We start from the raw sequence: 22,090 nt of genomic DNA, 5'->3' as shown, positions 1-22,090 counted from the left end.
TATAATAATTATTTATTAATAAAATATTCCCTTTTTATATGCCCCTCCCCAAAACAGTTATTATTTTAAATACTCTTCTTATCTTCTAGGAAGATATGAAAATAGATGCAAACTAATCCACGCTCCCTCTAGGATGACAAGACAAAAGAACTAAGTTTTTGTAAAAACAATTTATTGAAGATAAAATTTAATATCACAACTAAATATCACAGTGTAATAGTAAAAATATGTATTAACTTAAAAAGCTCCATAATATCTACTTCTCACTTTCTTCATCTGGATCAAGAGCAGCCTTCTCTTCTTTTGTTTTATCTGCCAGTTCTTGCCAACTTTCAGCGTTAGACCTTTTAAATATTATATTTACATTATTTTTAACATAAGGCTCTCTTACAAGTAATGTTTTAAATTGATTATATATTTGATTAGTGACAGTACATCCCAGTCATTAAATATAACTAAAGTATAACTGTACAGAAATAGGCCTCTTAGTTCCTACTAATTACTAGAGAAAATAAAATGTTCATTATTCTCCTTCAAAATTTCACATTTGAAACTTTTAATGAGCAGTATTCTATAGTAAACAGAGGATAATTGGGTTTCTACAGAACACTATTCCAACTCTCTAAAAGGCATCCAGTTCACTTGGTTCAAGAAAACCAACCAATGCTTTATTGATTGTATATAATTTCAACAATAAATGCATAATCTGATAAACCTATTTCATCAAAAACACACAAGAATTATAATTTTAATTCAGCTGGTATCCTGGTTAACCAAGATGAACAAAGCCCCTGAGTACCATTATCCCCATTCAAGCCAAATTGAATTTTAAATAAACAATGCAAGTACTTACAATGCCCCTTCCAGTAGACATGATGTAGCAGGTAATATGTGACTGAGTGTTGTATATAATGGTACACAAATAAATCTTATAAATCCAACCTAAAAATACACAGTATATAACATTATAAAATACCACATGTATAACAAATATAAATGATTTTCAAGATGTGTCCAATTATATCACTAAAAACATGACTAAATGACTAAGAGAGAGAGAGAAAAATGTGGTTTAACATCCACTCAATACAAACCAGGTCATTTCGGGGCTAACATATGGTTCAATTTTATGTTAATACTTCAGTTGTGCGTAGGGATTTTTAGCGAACCCGGAGAAAACCCATGGGGTTGTACAGGTAACAACACTCCTTGTCACATAAAAACAGGGAATGTAAACCACACCACATCTATTATTGGTATACCTGACTGAACTAAATATATCTAAATTTAATAATACAAATTATGTATTTACTTGTTGTTGAGGTATTTCATCTTTTTTATCTCTATCCATCATAGGAATAGGAACTAATCCTTGTTTCTTCTCCGCGTCACCCTGTCAAATTTATAATAATATATCATTGTAAAATACTACTAGTAGTGGGCAGTAAAATAATGATTAATTGGAATATTCTATAAGTGATATCAGATATTAAAATTCATTACATACCTGACAATAAAACTCTTCATAAATTTCAGCAGCAGTTTCGTGTTGAGTTTTCCATGGTTTAGACACAGCACATAAATCAGCCCCTGTCATCATTAATGACAACAGTTGGGATCTTTAATAAAATATATTGAATATTAATGAAATAGAATGGGGGCTTAAGGTCTTCTGCCACCAAATAAGTTAATGAAGATTGGCATATACCAAGCTGTTGCCTATGAGGGAGATTTTACTTGGATAGTATAACCTGCTCTTAGTCATTATTCAATCTCAACTATAAGGAGATCTTTAATGTGCTTCTTTTTCATATGAATTTAAACACTGTTTAAACAGAGTATCCATAAGACTGTTTAAAGTAATCAATGGACATAACTCTGACAGTAACTATCAGAAAATGATGAAAATCCATAGACTTCTTTGTCTCATAAACTTAAAACACTGTTTTACTTTAGCCTCTATAGTATTAGACCACCCAAAAGACTTTACAAGTGATCAAGGTCATAACTTTGGGAGTAATTATTTGTATTTGTGGAAAATAAATAGGATTCTTTGTCTCATGACCTTAAACAATGTGTATAAAACTATCGGATGATAACGTTATCCTCTTGTGGATGGATGACTCTAACAACTGTAACGATGACAATATACAACCTCATAATATTTCAATGAGGCCATATAACAAGCGGTTGCCATGCAACATATAGTCACATATTGATAGAGATGGACAAAGAACATGCTAAAAAAAAGAAAAAAAAAAGGTGATTTTACATGCAATCAGGGGTCATAATCCAGGAGGGTATGGTCCAATATGCGCTTGGGATATAAACATATATTTTAAGTTTCATCAAAATTGGATAAAAATTGTGACCTCTTTGCAACTTGCGTACGTGGAGTGGCCATTTTCTTGGGCAGATTTTCATGAAATTCAAACTCAGCTGTCATTATGGATTAACAGTGATAAATTTGAATGGTTTTACTTTTAAATCAGATAAAAATTGTAACCTTAGAGGGTCCACAAGCTAAAAACCCAATTTTTCAAACAATCAGGGAAAATAATCCAGGAATTTACGGTCCGATATGTGCCAATATCCAAAGGAACCGAGATCTTTAGAGTTATATAAACATACAATTTAAGTTTCATCAAAATTTGCCCTCTTAGAGTGTCCACAAGCTAAAAACACGATTTTCGTATTATCAGGGGCCATATTTGGCATAATCCATGAAGTTATGGTCTGTTACATGCCAATATCGAATAGAACCGAGATCTTGTGCATATAAACATCTATTTCAAGTTTCGTCAAAATCAGATAAAAATTGTGTTCTGTAGAGAGAGAGAGAGAGAAAAATGGGGTTAAACGTCCACTCGACACAAACTAGGTCATTTTCGGAACTAACACATGATTCAATTTTATCAATAATTCGCTTGCGTGTAGGGGTCTTTAGCAGTGGGAGGAAACCGGAGGACCCGGAGAAAACCCACGAGGTTGGACAGGCGACCCTACTCTTTGTCACGTACATCAGGACCGACGGGGGGGTATAAAAGTCATATAATTAAGTACTAAAGGAAAACTTTATTAATAAGTTGTTCAGAAGGTTATATTAAATGCTGGAATCCAGTTCTGGATTAGATGATAAATTAGGAAAACTACCTTGAACAGAAAAGAAGACATGATGGTTCAAAGTTGTAAACTGATTTTACAAAAATAACTTGCCTCATTTCTGGGACTGTGATATCAAATGTCTCTGCTTCAATTAAACCTGCTAGTTCTTTCTGGTTTGAGAAATACAGTGCTAAATCTGTAGCTATTATAAACTGTTGTATTCTCTCTAACATCTCTTTATATTCATCAGCTCTCAAAAACGACAAAATATCATGATCTTTACTCTGAAGACAGAATAGGGGTGGGTTGTCAGTGTCAGTCATATTTTATTATTAGTCAGGTATGGTATATATATATATATATATCAGTTCTATGGAGTGGTGTTAATTTTGGTCGCCTGACTATCTACTACATCTAAATCACATGGCAAAATGGTAATGTGTGCAGATATATAACTAATAATTTGGCTTGTTTGGGGAGATGGATTGAAGCTTCAATACTGCCACTTGGTACTTGGGTAAGTGAAATTATTGACTTTGGTGTCTTGGGTTTTATGCAGGTCTACTGTCATTACCCTTCTCCCCAAACAAGCCACATTAGGTATTTGTAATGAGCAATGTAAAATAAACTATACCTGTAGAATCATGACTGTTTGTTTATAATGATGTTGTTCCATCACTGATGTGGAATATAAAGCAGCTAAAGGAAGATGAAGTTTTTGGAAATAGGCATTATTAAATCCTCTATGATCCAGATCATGACATATACCCGCTAACACTAAGGCCATAGCCTGAAACAAATCAATGAAAATAAAGATATTATTATTATTATGATCATTATTATTATTAAATATATAAAATATATTAATCCATAATTTGTAATCATGAGTCATGACAAGTTAAAAGGTATGGAAATTTATTTCATTAAATTGGCGAAAACACAGGTCTAGTTTTGACTTCTCTTGAATTCTGATAATTTCTTTTTCAGTTCTACTACTGGTATATGTATGAATGAACATTAACATTGTAGTATAAAATTTCACCAATGTGCACAAAGCCTCAACTTGAAAACTAAATATTAAATAAAGTAAAATGAAGTACCTCATTTGTAGTAAATAGTCCATTAGATGTTTTAACCATCATATAGAGTGAGTGAGCTACATGAAAGCCATGTTTCCAGTTATGATACATAACATGTCTATAATTCTTTCTTACTGTCAATATAAAATGCACCAGTTTGTTTACATCAAACCTATAAATAAAATAGTGTTCATGTTTGAAGAACTTGTCATAAATTTACAAAGTCTGGCAAGAATGATTATGGTGAACACTCAGCTCTTCCTTCTTGACAAGGTTTTAATCGTATAAAATAAATTTCTTGACAAGGTTTTAATCGTATAAAATAATTTTTTTTTATAACATGCTGTAAATATTTATTTTAGATATAATCCTTGTCAGAGTGTTTATGCTTACATTGTTTTTAAGAATTTCAAATCTCACAGCTCTTGCTTTAAAAATGAAACCATGGAAAGAGATAAATTGTAATTTATTATCACAAGCCCTTTCTCTTCTTGAATAACTTAAGTGAATTCCATTAATTATTTGTATTCAGAGATCTATTATGATGCTTTATCCAAGATAAAAATGTATAAAGTGAGAAGAGGCATTAACACTTTGGTGGTCTTGGCTGATAGGAAAAAAAAGATTTTATATGTTACTAAATTACACTATACAGTTACTTCCAGCATGTTCAAATTAGATTAATTGAATTTAAAATTAGAGACAAATCTGCCAAACCAGTGATGAAATAAAGAGAGTCTTAATGAGTTTATCTTAACCAGCGGCTGCCAGGCAGGATACGCCCACATTTTCGAGAGATGGATAGAGAACAAGCTAACAAGAAAGTGATTTTTCCTACAATCAAGGGCCATAATTCAGGAAATTATAATTCGATATGCGCAAATATTGAAAGGAACTGAGATCTTTGTGTTATAAACTTACATTTCAAGTTTCAACAAAATCGGATAAAAATTGTGACCTCTATAGGGTCCACAACCTTGATATACCATATTTTTACGCTATTTGAGAACGAACGGCGGCCATTTTGTCTGTCAATTTTGGGCCGATTTTCACGAAATTCAAACTCAACCGTCCTTAGGGTGTAACGGTGATATAATAATACGTTTTTTTTAATCGGATAAAAATTATTACCTCTATAGGGTTTACAAGCTAAAAACGTGATTTTTCGTACAATCAGGGGCCATAATTCAGGAAGTTACGGTCCAATATGTGCGAATATCGAAAGCAGCCGAGATCTTTTGGAGATAAACCTATATTTCAAGTTTCGTCAAAATCAGATAAGAATTGTGACCTGTAGAGTGTCCACAAACAATTGTGGACGGATGGACAGGGGCGACGGCATAATACGTCCACATGAAAATGTGGGCGTATAAAAATGATATTAATTATTTTTCAAAATTAGTAACATTTATTTTCTTGGTCAGAGTTATGCCTCTTTAAATATAGGACTGCACTTATTAAAACTTACATTGAAAATCCAAACAGATCTTCTATGATATGAAGAAAGAATTTTGGTAACAAATCCATGTACGGTCCTCCGTAGAAATCAAACCTAGAAAATGAATTTAAAAAACATAATGAGCATTGTGTGTTAAAAATGCAATCATTAATATCAGTAATTCTTGTTTTTTTAGTCCAAAGACCAAAAGGTCTATGTTATATTCCTGTAGTCGGTCCTGTCCTGTAACTTTTTACGTTTTCAAATTTTGTCTCATAAACCACTTGATGGATTTCAACCAAATTTGGTATGGTTGGTGATTGGGTGCTACTCCAGAACAGGCAAATGTGCATATTTTCTTGTAGACGAGAAATTATGATCATCATATTGATAGCTTCAACTGCCTAATCTAAAACCCAACTGATCGATGGACAATTTAGCCCACTTGGGCTCTTGCTGTATAAATTATAAACATAATACCATTTCAAATTAATATTACTCTTAAAGATGAAAGTTTTCAGCCATTACAAAAGACCTGGCCCCAAGTTCACAAAGCATTCTTAACTCAGGGCGTGATCGTATGATCTAGCCTCGGATACAAACTTACATGTGAAGTTCCTTGGGTATTTGTTCTATAGTAGGTAATGGGTGTTTTATAACTTCTTCAATTTCTTCTTCACTGGCTAGAATATGATAATGCAGAACTTCCATAGCCACTTTATATTGATCTTGCGAAGATTGTAATAAAGTATATAACTGTTAAAATAAAAACAAGTATGGTAGAATGTACATTGCAAGATTAATTACTTGTGATCTTTGTATTATACCAAGTTCCCCTGTGTGTATAATAGTTGATGTAAAGCATTTTTGAATTATATTTATTTACCTTTGAGTAATGAAGAGCCAGTGCACAATAAACAGCAAACATTTTGAATGCATTTTCATCTGAAAAAGAAGATAAGAAGAATTGTTTTCATAGATTTTAAGGATTAAAAACAACAAGGTATGTCACATCACATCATGTCATGTCACGCCTTGTCACGTCAACATTCAAGTTACACCATGAATTATTGAGTATATTATATATATTAACATCAAATACCTATTAAAGTGGAAAAACCTGTCATTTTGAATTCTAAATAAAACTGGAAGTTATATTTCATGACCAAACTTTTTTATGTTATTTGTTAATAGATATTGGGGTCATGGAAAGGTTAGGTCACCATCTTGAAGGTGAAAAGTTGAACAAACTTCAAAGTGAAACTGGAAATAAACAAAATTGAAATTAAAAAATCGGCTCCATAAGAATTGTTGCCATTTGAAGTAGGTTCAATACAAAAAGAAGTTTTCGAAAATCGGAATTAAAATGGCGACTGAATATCAATTTGAATGTTTTTTTGTAAAATCCAATATTTTGGCCAAGCGGTTAAAAATGTTATAGAACAAGGTCTTTGAAAATGAAAGATAATATCTGGGGCTAACACCACCATGTGTCATTTTTTTGTCTATTTTTAAAATAGAGAAAATTATTCATGTTCGGGAAAAATCGAAAGGCCTCGTTAATTTCCAGAAGCTGTCACAAAATTTTTTAATATGCCATTTTGAAGGCATCGATGTGTTTCTTATTCCTACCAAGTTTAAACTTGTTACCTCAAATAGTGACGGAGATACGCCATCTTGAATGTCAAAAAAATCATGAAGAAAACTTTTGCAAATCTTTGATGCTATTTGATGCTAATATTAATCAATCGAACTTCCGAATTTCGAAAAAAATTGTCAGTCAGAGCCCATAATATGGGGTTCGTCCAAAGAATCCAAAAATGAAAACCCAAAGAAGATCCATTGAGAAATAACTGAGATATGGGCAAACTGAGATTATTTTTTGTCCCATATGTAAAACACTTCCTGTTTGTCAAAAATGACCCAATTTATATTTAATAAATCGATCCATGGGGGTCAATTACATCTACGTTGGCAGAATGTTTGCACCATTTACAGTTTTAGCTGCACAAACTGACTAAATTCCAAAAAAATAATAATAATTTTTTTTTTTATTGAAATATGGCCTTTGAGTATTTATAAGGTATTTATTACCTGCTTTAGTAAAATGATCAAAAGCCAAACTGTTGATTAATTCTACTACACCAATAACCTTATTTTTACCAATAATTGGCATACAAAGTATATTTCTAGTTTTATAACCAGTTTCTTTATCTACATTCCTATAAATAATTAGAAATATTCAATAGTCAATTCTAATATTCAAGTAGATCACATTGAATAAAGAAGAGGTTGCCATGCAAGATACGCCCACATTTTGCGTGTAGGGGTCTTTAGCAGTGGGAGGAAACCGGAGGACCCAGAGAAAACCCACGAGGTTGGACAGGCGACCCTACTCCTTGTCACGTGAATATTGAAAGAAATCAAGATCTTTGGGTTATAAACATGCATTTCAAGTTTCATCAAAATCAGATGAAAATTGTGACCTCGAGTATCTACAAGCTAAAAACGTGATTTTCGTACAATCAGGGGCCATAATCCACAAAGTTATGGTCTGATATATGCCAATATCGAAAGGAACCAAGATCTTTGGGAGATAGACCTATATTTTAAGTCTCCTTGTCACGTGAATATTGAAAGAAATCAAGATCTTTGGGTTATAAACATGCATTTCATGTTTCATCAAAATCAGATGAAAATTATGACCTCGAATTTCTACAAGCTAAAAACGTGATTTTCGTACAATCAGGGGCCATAATCCACGAAGTTATGGTCTGATATATGCCAATATCGAAAGGAACCAAGATCTTTGGGAGATAGACCTATATTTTAAGTTTCGTCAAAATCGAATAAAAATTGTGACCTGTAGAGTGTCCACAAACAAATTGTGGACGACAATATATGCCACATGAAAATATAGGCATATAAAAATGTATATTTATTTTTTTCAAAAATATCCATGATGGATAAGAATTAAACTGAATAAAAGACTCAACAAGTTCCTGTTGATATGAAAAAGCATGTTTTGATCAGACTTATTTCTTTGTCATGATAATAAATTGTATCTTTTCGTAACAAAATAATCTAAAAATAAGAGTTATTAATAGTATACCTAGTAAATCTATCATCTTTTTGGGCATCAGTGACATTAACAACAACTCCTGTCTTAGCAACCAAACTAACTATTCCTTCATCATAGGGAATCCTGTCAATAAAAAAGTGAAATATACTGTTACTTATAAATACACGTAGTTAGAAAAATATAGTTTGCCAGGCAACAAAACACCCAGAAAAATCTTTATAACATCAATTGCCCATTGACAAGATTCTAAGACACACTAAAGGGCAATAATTATGAGAATTTGTTGCAGTGATTCATCGCAATAATAATCAATCATGATGACTATCAATATAGTGAGCAAGGGCAATAACTAATGCAAATTGGATAAGCTTATTCATTTCACTAATCTAAACAATGCATTAAAATTTCAAGCAGATCGAATGATAACTTTAGTCATTAGAAAATTTACAAGATTTTACAAAATAATCAAGGATAAGAAGTCTGGAATCAGAAATCACAGAAATTCAATAAGCTTCCCTGTCTTACTAATGTAAACAACATGTGCGCATATAAAAAATAACATTAATGTGAAAGACACATTGTCTTAAGATGGCACTCATGTCAGAAGATATACTGGCCATAGATTTTTATGTATGACCAGATTAATACATGAGAATCTATTCCAGAACAAAATGCAACAGTTTTTTTTTTCTCATATAATGAATTTACCTTAGTTGTGTCTTTGTAAAAACTTGTTTACCATCTTCAATGGTGCCTTCATCAAAAAAATCAGCTAACAATTGTTTTTTATCATGATCAATAAGAAACAAAGCACAACGCTCAGCACTTACTAAATCCTTAGTATGAAACTATAAAATATCAAAAATATAATTATAATTATGTTTGACCAGTACATAAATTCAATACAAATCAGTGCTGTTCGGGTGAGACCTATATTAGCACAATATGGTATATAGAATAAACAGAATAGATGTATGTACCTGACCCCCCGCCTCTCAAAGAGTTCTCCACGAAAATACATTATAGCAATTCAACTGAGCCATTTAAAGATGCATGCAAATTGTCAATGGTACTGACAAGCGTTCAATACATGAATATGTTCCATCTGAAGTCTGGTCAGCCTGCTACACTACATGAAACAGCACACAGCTGTACTGCTATTCTGTAAACACAGAGTGCCCAATTTTTGTCGATAATAATGTACCAACTTGATGCGTAGAATGATACATGAAGACCAGAAATGGTCAGTGTTGGTTTACTGTATAAGGCCATTCACCATAATCAGTAGACTGGTACGAAAATACAGTTTATCACCCAATAATACATTCTACAGTAGATATCGCTTGTGTGATATATTTCATAATCTCCTAAGGAGATATCGCTTTACATGAATTTGATTGGTCAGTTGAAAAGGAACTACTTTTTTTATTTTCAAAGAACAGTTCATTTCTTATTAAAAGTACCTTTTTTTTTATTAAAATGAACTATTGTTATTCAATTGACCTTGATGGAAACACTGGGTCAATATAAAGGACTTTGCAATGGTTGAATTGCAGTCAAAAAATGATGTATCACTACGCCGTAATGTTCAGTAAAAGTGAAATCTACAGCAAAGAATTATATTTATCTATTTGTGCATGTAAGAAGGGATTGGGTGATAAATAAAATCTCCTACTCGTCTTTTTTGATATCAAAAATATCAACACTCATTGATAAAGTAAAAAAAACTCGGCTGAGCCTCGTTTTTTGTTACTTTATCAACTTGTGTTGATATTTTTTGATATCAAAAAAGACTGGTAGGAGATTCTCTATATATATACCGGTACTTAATAATACGGAAAAGTAAGAATTTATATAATCTTGAATTAACTTGAATATTGGTTGAACTTGATTTTTGATCAAAAACTAATAAAGTGCATCCATTTTATGATATTAATAAGATATAAACCTATAAAGAAACAAATTATATCAAAATAATTTTTCTCACCATAATATTCTGTAATAGTGTATCAATACTGATAACATCATCAAACAATATCCTACATTAAAATATATTAAAATTAATAATTTGCCAGCTTGGTTTGTCTTAACATTAGTATGATACAGGTATAAAGACAGTGATTTACTGTATATGGAGGTGGCTAGAAGGTAGCTTTTATAGACCTTTTGAAATGTGACACTTGACACATAGTTGCCATAGTGTTTTTTCTCTCTTCTTGCAATGAGAAAATCACTAAAATAGTAAAATTATGTCTCTGAACAGTAATTAATCAAAATAAAATGAATAATAATTATAAAAATTTACTTTGTTGTCTCTAAAAGGAAATCATTCATTTCTTGCTGTGTCTCCAGACACTTGTTCATCTGAAAGAGAACAAGCCAATAGTTAGACTGATGTCCATCGTCTCGATCCCCCCCCCCCAAAAAAAAACATTGAGCATTTATCTTCTTACAAAGCATAAAACAATCAATTTAACTGCCTATCACTCTGCTTAACCCGAGTAGTCACAGTATTGATGTAATAAAGCTATATCACTTTCACTTTCACTGAATTAGAATCAGAGTTATCTTGTCCGAAAGCATCAACAAGTCAAACTGTTTATCTCTGCAGAAAATGATGATCATCGAACTCTGTCAAGACATTCATCTGAGAACATCTATTTTCTACACCAAGTTTAACATCCTATCTCAATTAGTTTTTGTGTTCCATAACATGTGAAGGAAGAACACATTTTAATATTCCCCTACTTTCTCCGAAAGACCCAAGACAAAATGCTAAAACTTTATTTTGCAAGAGATGGACAGAGAACAAGCTAAAAAAGTGACTTTTGTACAATAAGGAGCCATAAACATACATTATAAGTTTCATCAAAATCGGACAAAAATTGTGACCTCTTGAGGGTCCACAACCTTGGTATAACATGTGTCAACACTATTTGGGAGGCGGAGGCGATGGCAATATACGACCTTTTTTAATCAATAGAAACAGGTAACACAAACGACACCAATTACAGACCGTTTGATGGGATCAACTTTGACTATGTCAAAATGATGCATTTGATATTCAGATAAGTTGATATACAATGATCAATAGAATTCAATTTAAAAAAAAAACCATTGTTTTATCCAACTTCTGGGATAAAGAACTAAATATCAAAAGCGACATCCATACAATCAGGAGCCATAATCCTGGAGGTTACGATCTGATATATGTCAATATCAAGAGGAACCAAGATCTTTGGAGTATAAACATGTATTTCAAGTTTCATCAAAATCGGATAAAATATGTGATCTATAGAGGGTCTACAACCTGCTATCAGAAAACATTGTAAAAATTATTATCACTATCTTACAACTCTTTACCATAAACTAGATTGACAGAGCACCGATCTGTCATAAATAAAGAACAATTAGTTAAAAGCTAATTACCTGACTAAGATGAAGAGAACACAAGTTCCAGGTTAACATGGCATTGGCAATCTAGAATTCAAAGAATATTTAATAATAATACTGTATTTAATATAGGTATCTTTTTTATCTAAATGTTTGCAAAGACATATTATATAGGTATTAAAAAAAGAAGGGTAAGTTACACTGATTGTGTGTTTTAATTTCTCAATTTGAACATTATAATGTTAGACTGTCCGCATCAATGTAAAACTGTAACTAACGTATTCAAAGTAATCTTAACCTGAAAGTCATTTTCATTATATGGATCCTTGAAACCATCTCTATAGATTTCACCAATAGCTGGAAAAAAATACACGAAATCTAGCAATAGAAACACTTCAGATTTTTAGATAGTATGAAAATTTTTCCAAGTGTAACACCTAAAGGAAAAGACTTCAAAGGAAATGTGCTGATTCTAGACATTCATCCAATTACAAACAAAATCTGGCTTCAGATGTATTTATTAAAATGAATCTATTTTTCCTTATCCTCAGACTTTAATAACTGAGTCCCATGATTTTAAAATATCTACTTTAAAGACTTTATCTCTTATGGAATTATTCACTAACCAATAAGATCTCCTTGAGGTAGAACCAATGGGATACATATCACAGTGTAGATTTCATTACCAGGCTTGATTCCTTTAGGAAAACGGGTATCCTATATCCAAAGTAAACAAATGGTTGCCATGCAAGATATGCCCACATTTTGCAAGAGATGGACAGAGAACAAGCTAATAGATAGGTTACCAGGCAACAAAACATACGTCCACTGCAGTTATATCGTCCAAGCAGTTGACAAGGGTTGTCACATATTTATGCTCTACAAGACACTAACATCAATTTCATACAGATCGAATGTTTAATAAAGCGAAATGAAATGGGGTTTAACGTCCTACTGTTCTGCTTCAACAACGCGAAACAAGGGCCATAACTGTAGATGTTATTGACAGAAATTATATAGATCTGATCTGACAATAACTTTTGTCATTAGCACATTCACAAGGGTTTCAACAAAGTGGAACAAGGGCCATAACTCTATAAGTAAATTAACGGAAATTTGCTGAAATTCAATAGGTTTCTTCGTTTTACTAATCTCAATAATGCATGTAAATTTAATATAGATCTGATCTGACGATAACTTTTGTCATTAGCACATTCACATGGGTTTCAACAAAGTGGAACAAGGGCCATAACTCTATAAGTAAATTAACAGAGATTTGCTGAAATTCAATAGGCTTCTTCGTTTTACTAATTTAAATAATGCATATAAATTTCATACAGATCATTTCATAACTGTTGTCGATAAAGCATTCACAAGTGAAACAAGGACCATAACTCTAGAAGTAATAAACGGAAATTGTTGAAATTAAATAGGCTTTTTCATGTCACTGATGTAAACAATATATGTAAATTTCAAACTGATCACATAATAAATGTGATATAAACATGCATGTTAAGTTTCATCAAGATCGAAATTGAGGATCAACAATCTTGGTATTACATGCTTCAGGGACGGTACACAGATTTTTGTCAAAAATTTATATTTTTATGAAAGCTTCTAGTGTAATTTTATAATTTTTCAGATTTTTTTGTCAACTTTTATGATAATTTTATAATGTTTTTATCACATTTCATGAATTTTTATGTTCTTATCATTATCAAATATTATGATTTTTTTTTTATATAACTGCACTGACAGTAAAAAACTTATCTCTGGTCCATGAAGTAGTGTTCAACCAGTGTTATGCAGATAAGGACGTCCCACCTGTAGCACTGGTAGTATTATTGGTCGCAGTCATCTTCTCCTATGTTCATACAGGGCCCTCACAAGCCTATGTGGCACTTAAGTGGTAAAAGTTTCAGTGATATCCCTCTCCTCCTTTGCATACTGTAAGTGTTTTGTTCAGTACCTGTGCTCAGTTGATGTGTTATGATTAAAGAAATTCTAAAATACAATTTTTACATTCCCACATTGAAATGTGGTCGTATATTGTTGTTGGTCCGTTCGGTGTCCACAAGAGGCTCAAGTTAATATACAATTGACTTTAAATTTATACGCAGTGTTTAAGGTCATGAGACAAAGGAGCCTATTGGTTTTCAAAGATTTCCGATAATTACTGCTAAAGTTATGGCCTGTGGTCCCGCTGTGAAATATCTTGTGGGCGTTCTAGCTAGAGGCTAAGAAGCCTATCAATTTTGAACGATAATTATGGCAATTGATATTAAACGTTTTGTATGCTAAATGTTAGAATCGCTTAGAACTAGAAGCCAAATGGGGTATTACTCGTAATCATATTTTAGTGTGTTGTATATGTTTTCATGCCTGACAACAGAAAATAAGAACATCGCTAACGCTGCAATATACGCCCACATTCCTGCTTTGATTGATATGGTACTTTTTAAAATGAAGAGAATGAAATATGAAATAGTTGGAATGACTGTAATATTATGACAAGAGACAAAGTTAAGGCTAGGCGTTGGGTTTGTTCTGCCAAATTTACAGACTAAATATTAAAAAATGTACCATCCATAGTAAATAGATGCTGTCTATATTTTCTGTGGGTGCAATATATACTATTCAAAAAAAGTAGGGGATATTTGATTTTTAAGTGTTATTATAGTCACCTAATGAAACTGATGAAGAAACAAATGACAAAATGAAATGAAGTTCACATTCATCGATTTATTCCAAATGATCGTTAGACTAAGTAAGGCACAGACTGACCATTATAAGGGTAAAATGATACCCGGGGTCAAACAGCAAAGTTACCACAGCATCACAACCAAGTCAGTAACGGGTAAATCCTCCTCTGTTTGCCAAACAAGCATTGATCCGACGTGGCATACTCCTAATGAGACGTCTAAGGTCATTTTGGTCCAGATTGTCCCATTCCTGTTGCAACGCAGCAGCAAGTTCTTTGACATTGGCAGGACGTTGTTGACGTTGACGTAACCTCTGTCCAAGCATGTCCCAGACATGCTCGATGGGGGAGAGGTCGGGACTCAGTGCTGGCCAAGGTAATGTGGTGATGTTCTGTTGTTGGAGGTAACCTGTAACGATCCTGGCCCTGTGACATCTTGCGTTGTCATCCTGGAAGATGAAACGGCGGCCATGACGTCGTGCGAACGGCACAACATGGACTGCCAAGATGTTGTCCCGGTAGTACTGGCCTGTAACACGCCCTGCAACAACATGTAAAGCCGTTCTTCCAGCAACAGTGATGCCTCCCCACACCATAACAGAACCACCCCCAAATCGATGATGTCTGATGACATTAACGTCTTGGAAGCGCTCGTTTCGACGACGCCACACCCTCCTACGTCTGTCCAAAAAATCAACAGTGAACCTTGACTCATCTGAAAACATCACATTGCTCCAGCGTCGATTATCCCAGTGTTGACGATCCCTACACCAACGACGTCTTGCCTGAATGTGATGATCTCTCAAACAAGGGATCACGTGAGGACGTCGGGCGCGAAGGTGACCCCTATGCAGTCGATTCCGAATCGTCTGGCCACTCACTCTCACACCAGTGTCTGTTTGAAGACGAGCGCTGATCTGATTTGCTGTGATGACACGATTTCTCAAGGCCAAGGTACGGATAAATCGATCCTGGGCTTGAGTTGTCGCCCTTGGTCGACCTGAGCGTGGTCTGTCCTGTACAGATTGTGTATCACGGTATCTGGACCATAGCCTGCTTATGACAGACTGAGAAACATTCATCGTCCGCGCCACAACCGCCTGTGTTGTGCCGATCTGTAGCATGCCAAGGGCACGTAACCTTTCATTTTGGGTAAGCCGACGCATATCAAAATTTGTTTTCTGGTCACTAAAACAATTAAACTGATGTTTCCACCCTGGAATTCAATGCCACAATGACTGTAATATTCAAAGTCAGAGTCGTGCAAATCTTGGGTTGGACCCCCATGATGATCCCAAGCATCACCTGCATTCCATGCGGTAGCTATTGGTGCGTTTGGGCGTCACTTGTAACTGGAAATGTTTCTTCTGTTAGGTTCTATAGTGACTTTTTTCGTAGTCATTTGCATATTTTAGTATTATGCCCCCAAAATCAAATATCCCCTACTTTTTTTGAATAGTATAATAATGATCATTTGATTTGGGTTTTTAGATTGAGCCAATCTGATTAAATTACAGATCCATATTTTGTTTCTTTTTTTTTTTATACTTTCGATGGCCTACACTACATGAAGATCTTGACCGGTTGTATTGGAAGTTCGCGTACCAAGGGTCGTACGAGCAGCTTTTGACCCTATGACGTCAGACATTGATTAATCGATCAACGTTGGTGTTTCTAGTGGTTTACCCACAGTTCTGTGCATCAAACGTCAAGAACTTGCCGTAACAGACCATTTCATTGGCTAATCCCTTACTTCAACCAAAACGTCGGTAATAGAACAACTCTTTCGGATCCTAGTGTAGTAAAGACAAGTAGAACAAAATTTTGAAATATAAATCTAATCCATGACCCCATAAATATAAGCCTAACTATTTACTGCACAATATGGAAATATAAACTTCAATACATATCCCAATATTTCACAGAAATATAGGATCACAAATAATGTCTGAGCAATGAGCTTCCAATTCAATCGTTATAGTTCATACCTGTACAATATTTTTAATAAGTAAACTCTTTTTTTCAAGAGCTGCATGTGCTGCTACTGTCATACAGTATCCTATTGGTCCATATGGTGTTCTAAAAATATTGAAATGTATATACTTATGTTATAAGAGATAAAATTATAAGAGTTAAAAATGTTTTTTAAGGCCTGGTTATCCTGAGTATCAGTGATTAATTTCCTTCGTATAGAACTCTTCAGACTGGTTGGACATATGTTACGGGTATCTATTGATACTATTCCTGCACTAGATTGTTAGTAGAGGGCAAGAATATACTGTACAATATCGTCTAATATGTCCTGGTTATCCTGAGTATCAGCGACTAGTTTCATTTGTATTGCACTCTTCCAACTGATAGAACTCTCGCTGGGGTCTTCTGTCTATACTATTCCTGTACCCTGTCCAGGTTGCCAGGGTCACAAATTACCAAGACGCTATGTTAATTAAGTTACACTGTATTACAAATTTACAAACCTTACCACATCACTGAATCAACAACAAAATGTAAACTTGAGCAGACCAACTTTATTTTGCTTTGTTATATAACTACATGTAACTTTGTTATAAGAGATCAGGAAAGTTGAAATATTATGAGCCCTATCTTTGATTAATTTTCAGTGTAAAAATGAACACTGTGACAATGAATGTAAAAACTAACACTTTTTTTCATTTTATTCAAACACTGAAATTATATTTATATTCATGTGTTTAGGATTACAAACATATGCCAATAACTACAAACAAATCCAAAAACACACAAACTGTGTCAAAAATAATTTTTGAAAAAGAAAATCAAACAGTAATTTTTCATCAATTAATAAACAACCAAACACTTGTTTAACACATGCAGAATATAAGGCCATACAAAAACAATATTCTGGTTCTCTGACAATCCTTACCAAAAATCTGATGCAAGGGAGGTTTTTATTTTTGTGTTTTTATTGTCAAAGGATCACTACTTGTTTAAATGATTTCTCATACACATCAAATTTCAAGGCACTACATTTATCTCATCATGTTGTTTATAATTTATAGGCATGTATGATTATCCAGGCTCAGTTATGATGGATATTAACATTTATTACGGTTGTGTACATGATAAATGAGCCTATGCATTCATTAATTTTTTTTCACAGATTTCCTTCCTGTAACCTGGGTAAAATATTCTAATATTTATGTGTGGTAATTAATGTGACTGTTTTTCCTGCGGCCCTTTTGAAGTGATTTTGGATTATCTGAGAACCAGAATATTTTTTTTTATATGGCCTAACAAAAATACTTTGTCTTATCTGCTTCAAAAATATCCAGATCCTAGATAATCAAATTAATACTACTTATTAATAATCATTGAAAACTACCAAATTATTATTAATTCAAATAAATCTAATCTTTGATGACCCATATATCGACTAGTTTTGTTACTTACGTTTCTGTGTTATATAAGCTTATGGATTCAGACAGTTAACTGAACTGCTGCAATTTATGAAAGCTGAATAAATGCAGTCTTCATTTAAACATACATTATGCACGAGCTAAATCTGCCTAGTGCAGGTCTTTCTTTAGGCCTGAAATGTTATCTAAATTATTAATTAGAAATTAATTAACTTATCCAGACCATAATCAACTCTCGATGTCATCGCTAGCCTGCAATGTTTATTGGATTAGGTTCTGATTTGCTGTTCAACTTCCATTCATGATTTAATCATGAAATGGATAATCGAGACTATGTATTTTATCATAACGACTTTTGTAATGATAATCGAGGCTAGGCAGAAAATCCAATTGCTAAAATCTTGGTTCAGAGTGGATCAATTTGACTGAAATTTTCAGCAAATTCCCTTTACATTATCTAGTTTTTAACTATTATAGTGAGAACTACCAGCTCTTTATCTAATCTCCCATAATGTATCTTTAAGAAACAAATTCTTATCTGTTAACTAATCATGGCTATTAATTTCAATGATTAGGTATATTTTATCGCATATTACAAAATATGAGGCTAGAGTGATCTACATGTAGCTGCTTATTAACTGCTTCAGCTTTCTAATTGTAGGTGGAATTTTCACCCAAGTCTCATACAATAAGACACCAATTTGCAGAAATTAATTCTAAAATGGGGAAACCCAACTAAACAAAAAGATATTATATTTCGCCTCCTGCATTCATATATACTAAATTTCTCTTCTTACCTTATCATTGTGGGTTGGAACATACAGGGTAAAACCATCAGCACCCAATACTAAAAAAGAAGAAAAATATTATTTGTATACACAACCTTTATATAGAGTAGACGTTCCCACATTTTCATTCACTTTTAATCAAAATGTTCTGATTTATTTTATGAATTATTGAAATCCTGAATCATTTACTATATTTGTTTTACCAAATTGCACACATTTTTTTTATGGCATTTTTGACTTCATTAGATCAAACCTATCACTGACATGTTATGGGGAGCCACGGTAGCTCAGTGAGGATGGCTCACTAGTCAAAAGATTCTAGGTTTGATTCCAGTTTTGGCTGGGAAAGCTCTTTAGGATTTTCCAGCCTGGTTTCAGCTTATCGGTGGTGCCGAAAGGAGGGTCTGGCAAGGAAAAGTGTAGTCATTCAGATAGAATGAAAAAACATGTACTTGTTGGCATGCTTGTAAAAGAACACTTGACAGTTGGAATTCGTTGGTGTATGCTTGTCTTCATTAGCCCAGTTCGTGCAGAAAAGTATGACATATTAAATGCCAATTCATATCATTTTCGACATGTTTTAATTAGATTGTGAGCAAAATCTGTTGGCTTTCAACAATTCATTCTTCACCATATGGGATGACATCAATTCAAATCTGTAGCACCATTATTGAAAGCTCCAAGATATAGAAATAAACTAATTGGTACATTACCATTTGCGACAGTCTGAACAGCTTGTCTCAACAGAGTAAAAGGACATGTTAGTTTTGAGAATTCATTCAGGTACTTCTCAACTATGAGCTGAATATTATCACCTTTATACTGTAATGGACAGGTAATAAAATAACATACAAACAAGCAAATTATTAAAGTTTTTATCTACTTTTGGGTAATCTGATAATAAATATAAATGTTAGTCCATGCTTTCTATGCTGAAATTTTCTTATGAAAAATTACCAAGATTTCAAATATTTTACACTGCTATGATCATGACCTGACCACATGAACCACAATTAAACATCATTTTTGTGCATGATTTCAGATCAAGACTTGGAATATAAAATGTTATATCCTGTTGTGTTTTTTTTTTTACTTCTCTTTACTAAAAATTGTCTGTATGCATGTTTTGGCCATAAATATTTTATTCTACATTATTTCACAAATTGAACATGGGTAAGGCAATAAATTGTTTGTTTTTTTATTCGAATGAAATTAGAACTGTGCAATTAGAATAAATGATCTGCAATCAAATAAAGCAAAACTGTTTTCTCATGTATTTTAAGTCTAATATTGGAACTGATTTATGAATCTTACCCTTTTATCCACAATAGGCATAGCTTTTGGACTTGTGCACCAGCTTAAAGCTATAATAAATGAAAATTAATAAACACAGGTTGCAAGATAACAGCATAGATATAAGCTTAAATAACTTGCCAATGCTGTTCTCAAATATAGTAATTACCATAAATTGCTGGAATCAATATGCTTCCAGGTCTCACTAAATGTAAACAACACAGAACTAAAATGATTGGATTATAACTTAAAATTAAACATACATTATGCAAGAGCTAAATCTTCATATTGCAGGTCTTTCTTTAGGCCTGATATGTTATCTAAACTATTAATTAGACATTAATTAACTTATCCAGACCATAATCAACTCTCGGTGTCATTGCTAGCCTGCAATGTTTATTGGATTAGGTTCCAATTTGCTGTTCGACTTCCATTCATGATTTAATCATGAAATGTATAATCGAGACTATGTTTTTTATCGTACCGACATTAGTAATGATGATCAAGGCTAGGCTGACAATTCAATCACTAAAATCTTGGTTCAGAGTGGATCAATTTGACTTAAATTCTCAGTAAAATTCCCTTTACATTATCTAGTTTTTAACTATTATAATGAGAACTGCCAGCTCTTTATCTAATCTCCCATAATGTATCTTTAATTCTCTGCAGTGATTTGCGGACAACTACTGGAAAGTGGTGAGGATACAGAATTAGTTAAAACTTTAGCCCCCTTCATCAGTGCATCAATACCAATAATATTGGATCATCAATTTAAATTAATTCTCTGCAGTGTACACAGTGATTTGTGGAAAACTACTGGAAAGTGGTGAGGATACAAAATTAGTTAAAACGTTGCTCCCCTTCATGAGTGCATCAATATCAATAAGGTTATAACGTTGTACCCTTTGTTCCAGCATCTTTTTCTATTTTTCTGTTCAGAATTTCCTTGAGTTTGTCAGTAGGTATCTCTTCTATCAGAAATTGTTCAAGAACAGCCGGATTTTTCATCAAAAATTTCTTTACCATATCTCCATTCATGTCTGAAAACAATTTTTTTTAATGATAGTTTCAGAATTGAGTGTGATCTGATCCAGAATGTGAATGTGGGGCCCAAGGCCCCCCAATCTGCTAAATAGAGAGAGGGAGAAATAGGGTTTAACATCCACTTGACACAAACTTAGTGAAACTAGGTAATTTCTGGACTAACATATGGTTTAATTTTATTTCAATAATTCGCTTGCACGTAGTAGGGGTCTTTTAGCAGTGGGAGGAAACCAGAGGACCTGGAGAAAACCCACAAGGTTGGACAGGCGACCCTACAGGGGAATCAAAACCATGCCAGTTGACTCAATGACAGACCTTATATTAGTATTAGGCTATACAACGCGCTAACCAATCGGCCAACCAACCCGGCCCCCAAACCGCCAAATAACAATTTTTCGTTAATCTAGATCACTGACTATTTATTATTTATTTGATAAAAATAACAATACTAAACATGGTTTCAAAAAAATAATCAACACAATGGTGACAATAAATAAATTTGATTTTGATTTTGAAATTTATTGCTCACAACTGACGTCAGCCTTCATCTTCTCTAGCGATACCGACCCTGGAAATGGTGCCATTTTTCGCCCAGCTAACATCTTTTTTCCACTTGACATTTTCACAAATTAAGAAGTTTATAATATGAGCTTAAAAGGAAAGAATGTCATAAATAAATGAAACATCTCCAGATCAACATGATCAGTCACATCTGTGACAAAATATCAACACGAAAGCGTCTGCCAGTGACGTCACATCCGGTGAGATGTGG

The 22,090-nt window shown here is 33.3% G+C and overlaps 1 protein-coding gene across 2 annotated transcripts; it reads right to left on the bottom strand.

Annotated features, from left to right (window-relative positions):
• Positions 1-157: 157 nt before the first annotated feature.
• Positions 158-22,058, bottom strand: LOC126810997 (cAMP and cAMP-inhibited cGMP 3',5'-cyclic phosphodiesterase 10A). 2 transcript variants are annotated; one of them, XM_050536457.2, is made up of 24 exons: positions 21,848-22,058; positions 21,177-21,314; positions 20,296-20,345; positions 19,695-19,803; positions 18,228-19,040; positions 16,787-16,877; positions 12,724-12,814; positions 12,396-12,454; positions 12,134-12,184; positions 11,010-11,068; positions 10,692-10,743; positions 9,413-9,552; positions 8,735-8,827; positions 7,717-7,844; positions 6,509-6,567; positions 6,230-6,378; positions 5,653-5,736; positions 4,206-4,356; positions 3,740-3,895; positions 3,217-3,389; positions 1,508-1,619; positions 1,313-1,393; positions 854-942; positions 158-344 (listed from the first exon to the last, which is right to left on the bottom strand). In XM_050536457.2, the coding sequence occupies exons 6-24, from the start codon at positions 16,847-16,849 to the stop codon at positions 257-259; spliced, it is 1,878 nt and encodes a 625-aa protein (XP_050392414.1). In that variant the 5' UTR covers positions 16,850-16,877; positions 18,228-19,040; positions 19,695-19,803; positions 20,296-20,345; positions 21,177-21,314; positions 21,848-22,058; the 3' UTR covers positions 158-256. The 2 variants fall into 2 exon arrangements, with proteins under 2 accessions (XP_050392414.1, XP_055954707.1); XM_056098732.1 differs by having other exon boundaries at positions 18,991-19,040.
• Between the last annotated feature and the right edge of the window lie 32 nt (positions 22,059-22,090).

Source organism: Patella vulgata, chromosome 2 (assembly GCF_932274485.2).
Source record: "Patella vulgata chromosome 2, xgPatVulg1.2, whole genome shotgun sequence".
NCBI classification, from domain to species: domain Eukaryota; kingdom Metazoa; phylum Mollusca; class Gastropoda; family Patellidae; genus Patella; species Patella vulgata.
This window is presented reverse-complemented; position numbering and strand designations above follow the sequence as displayed.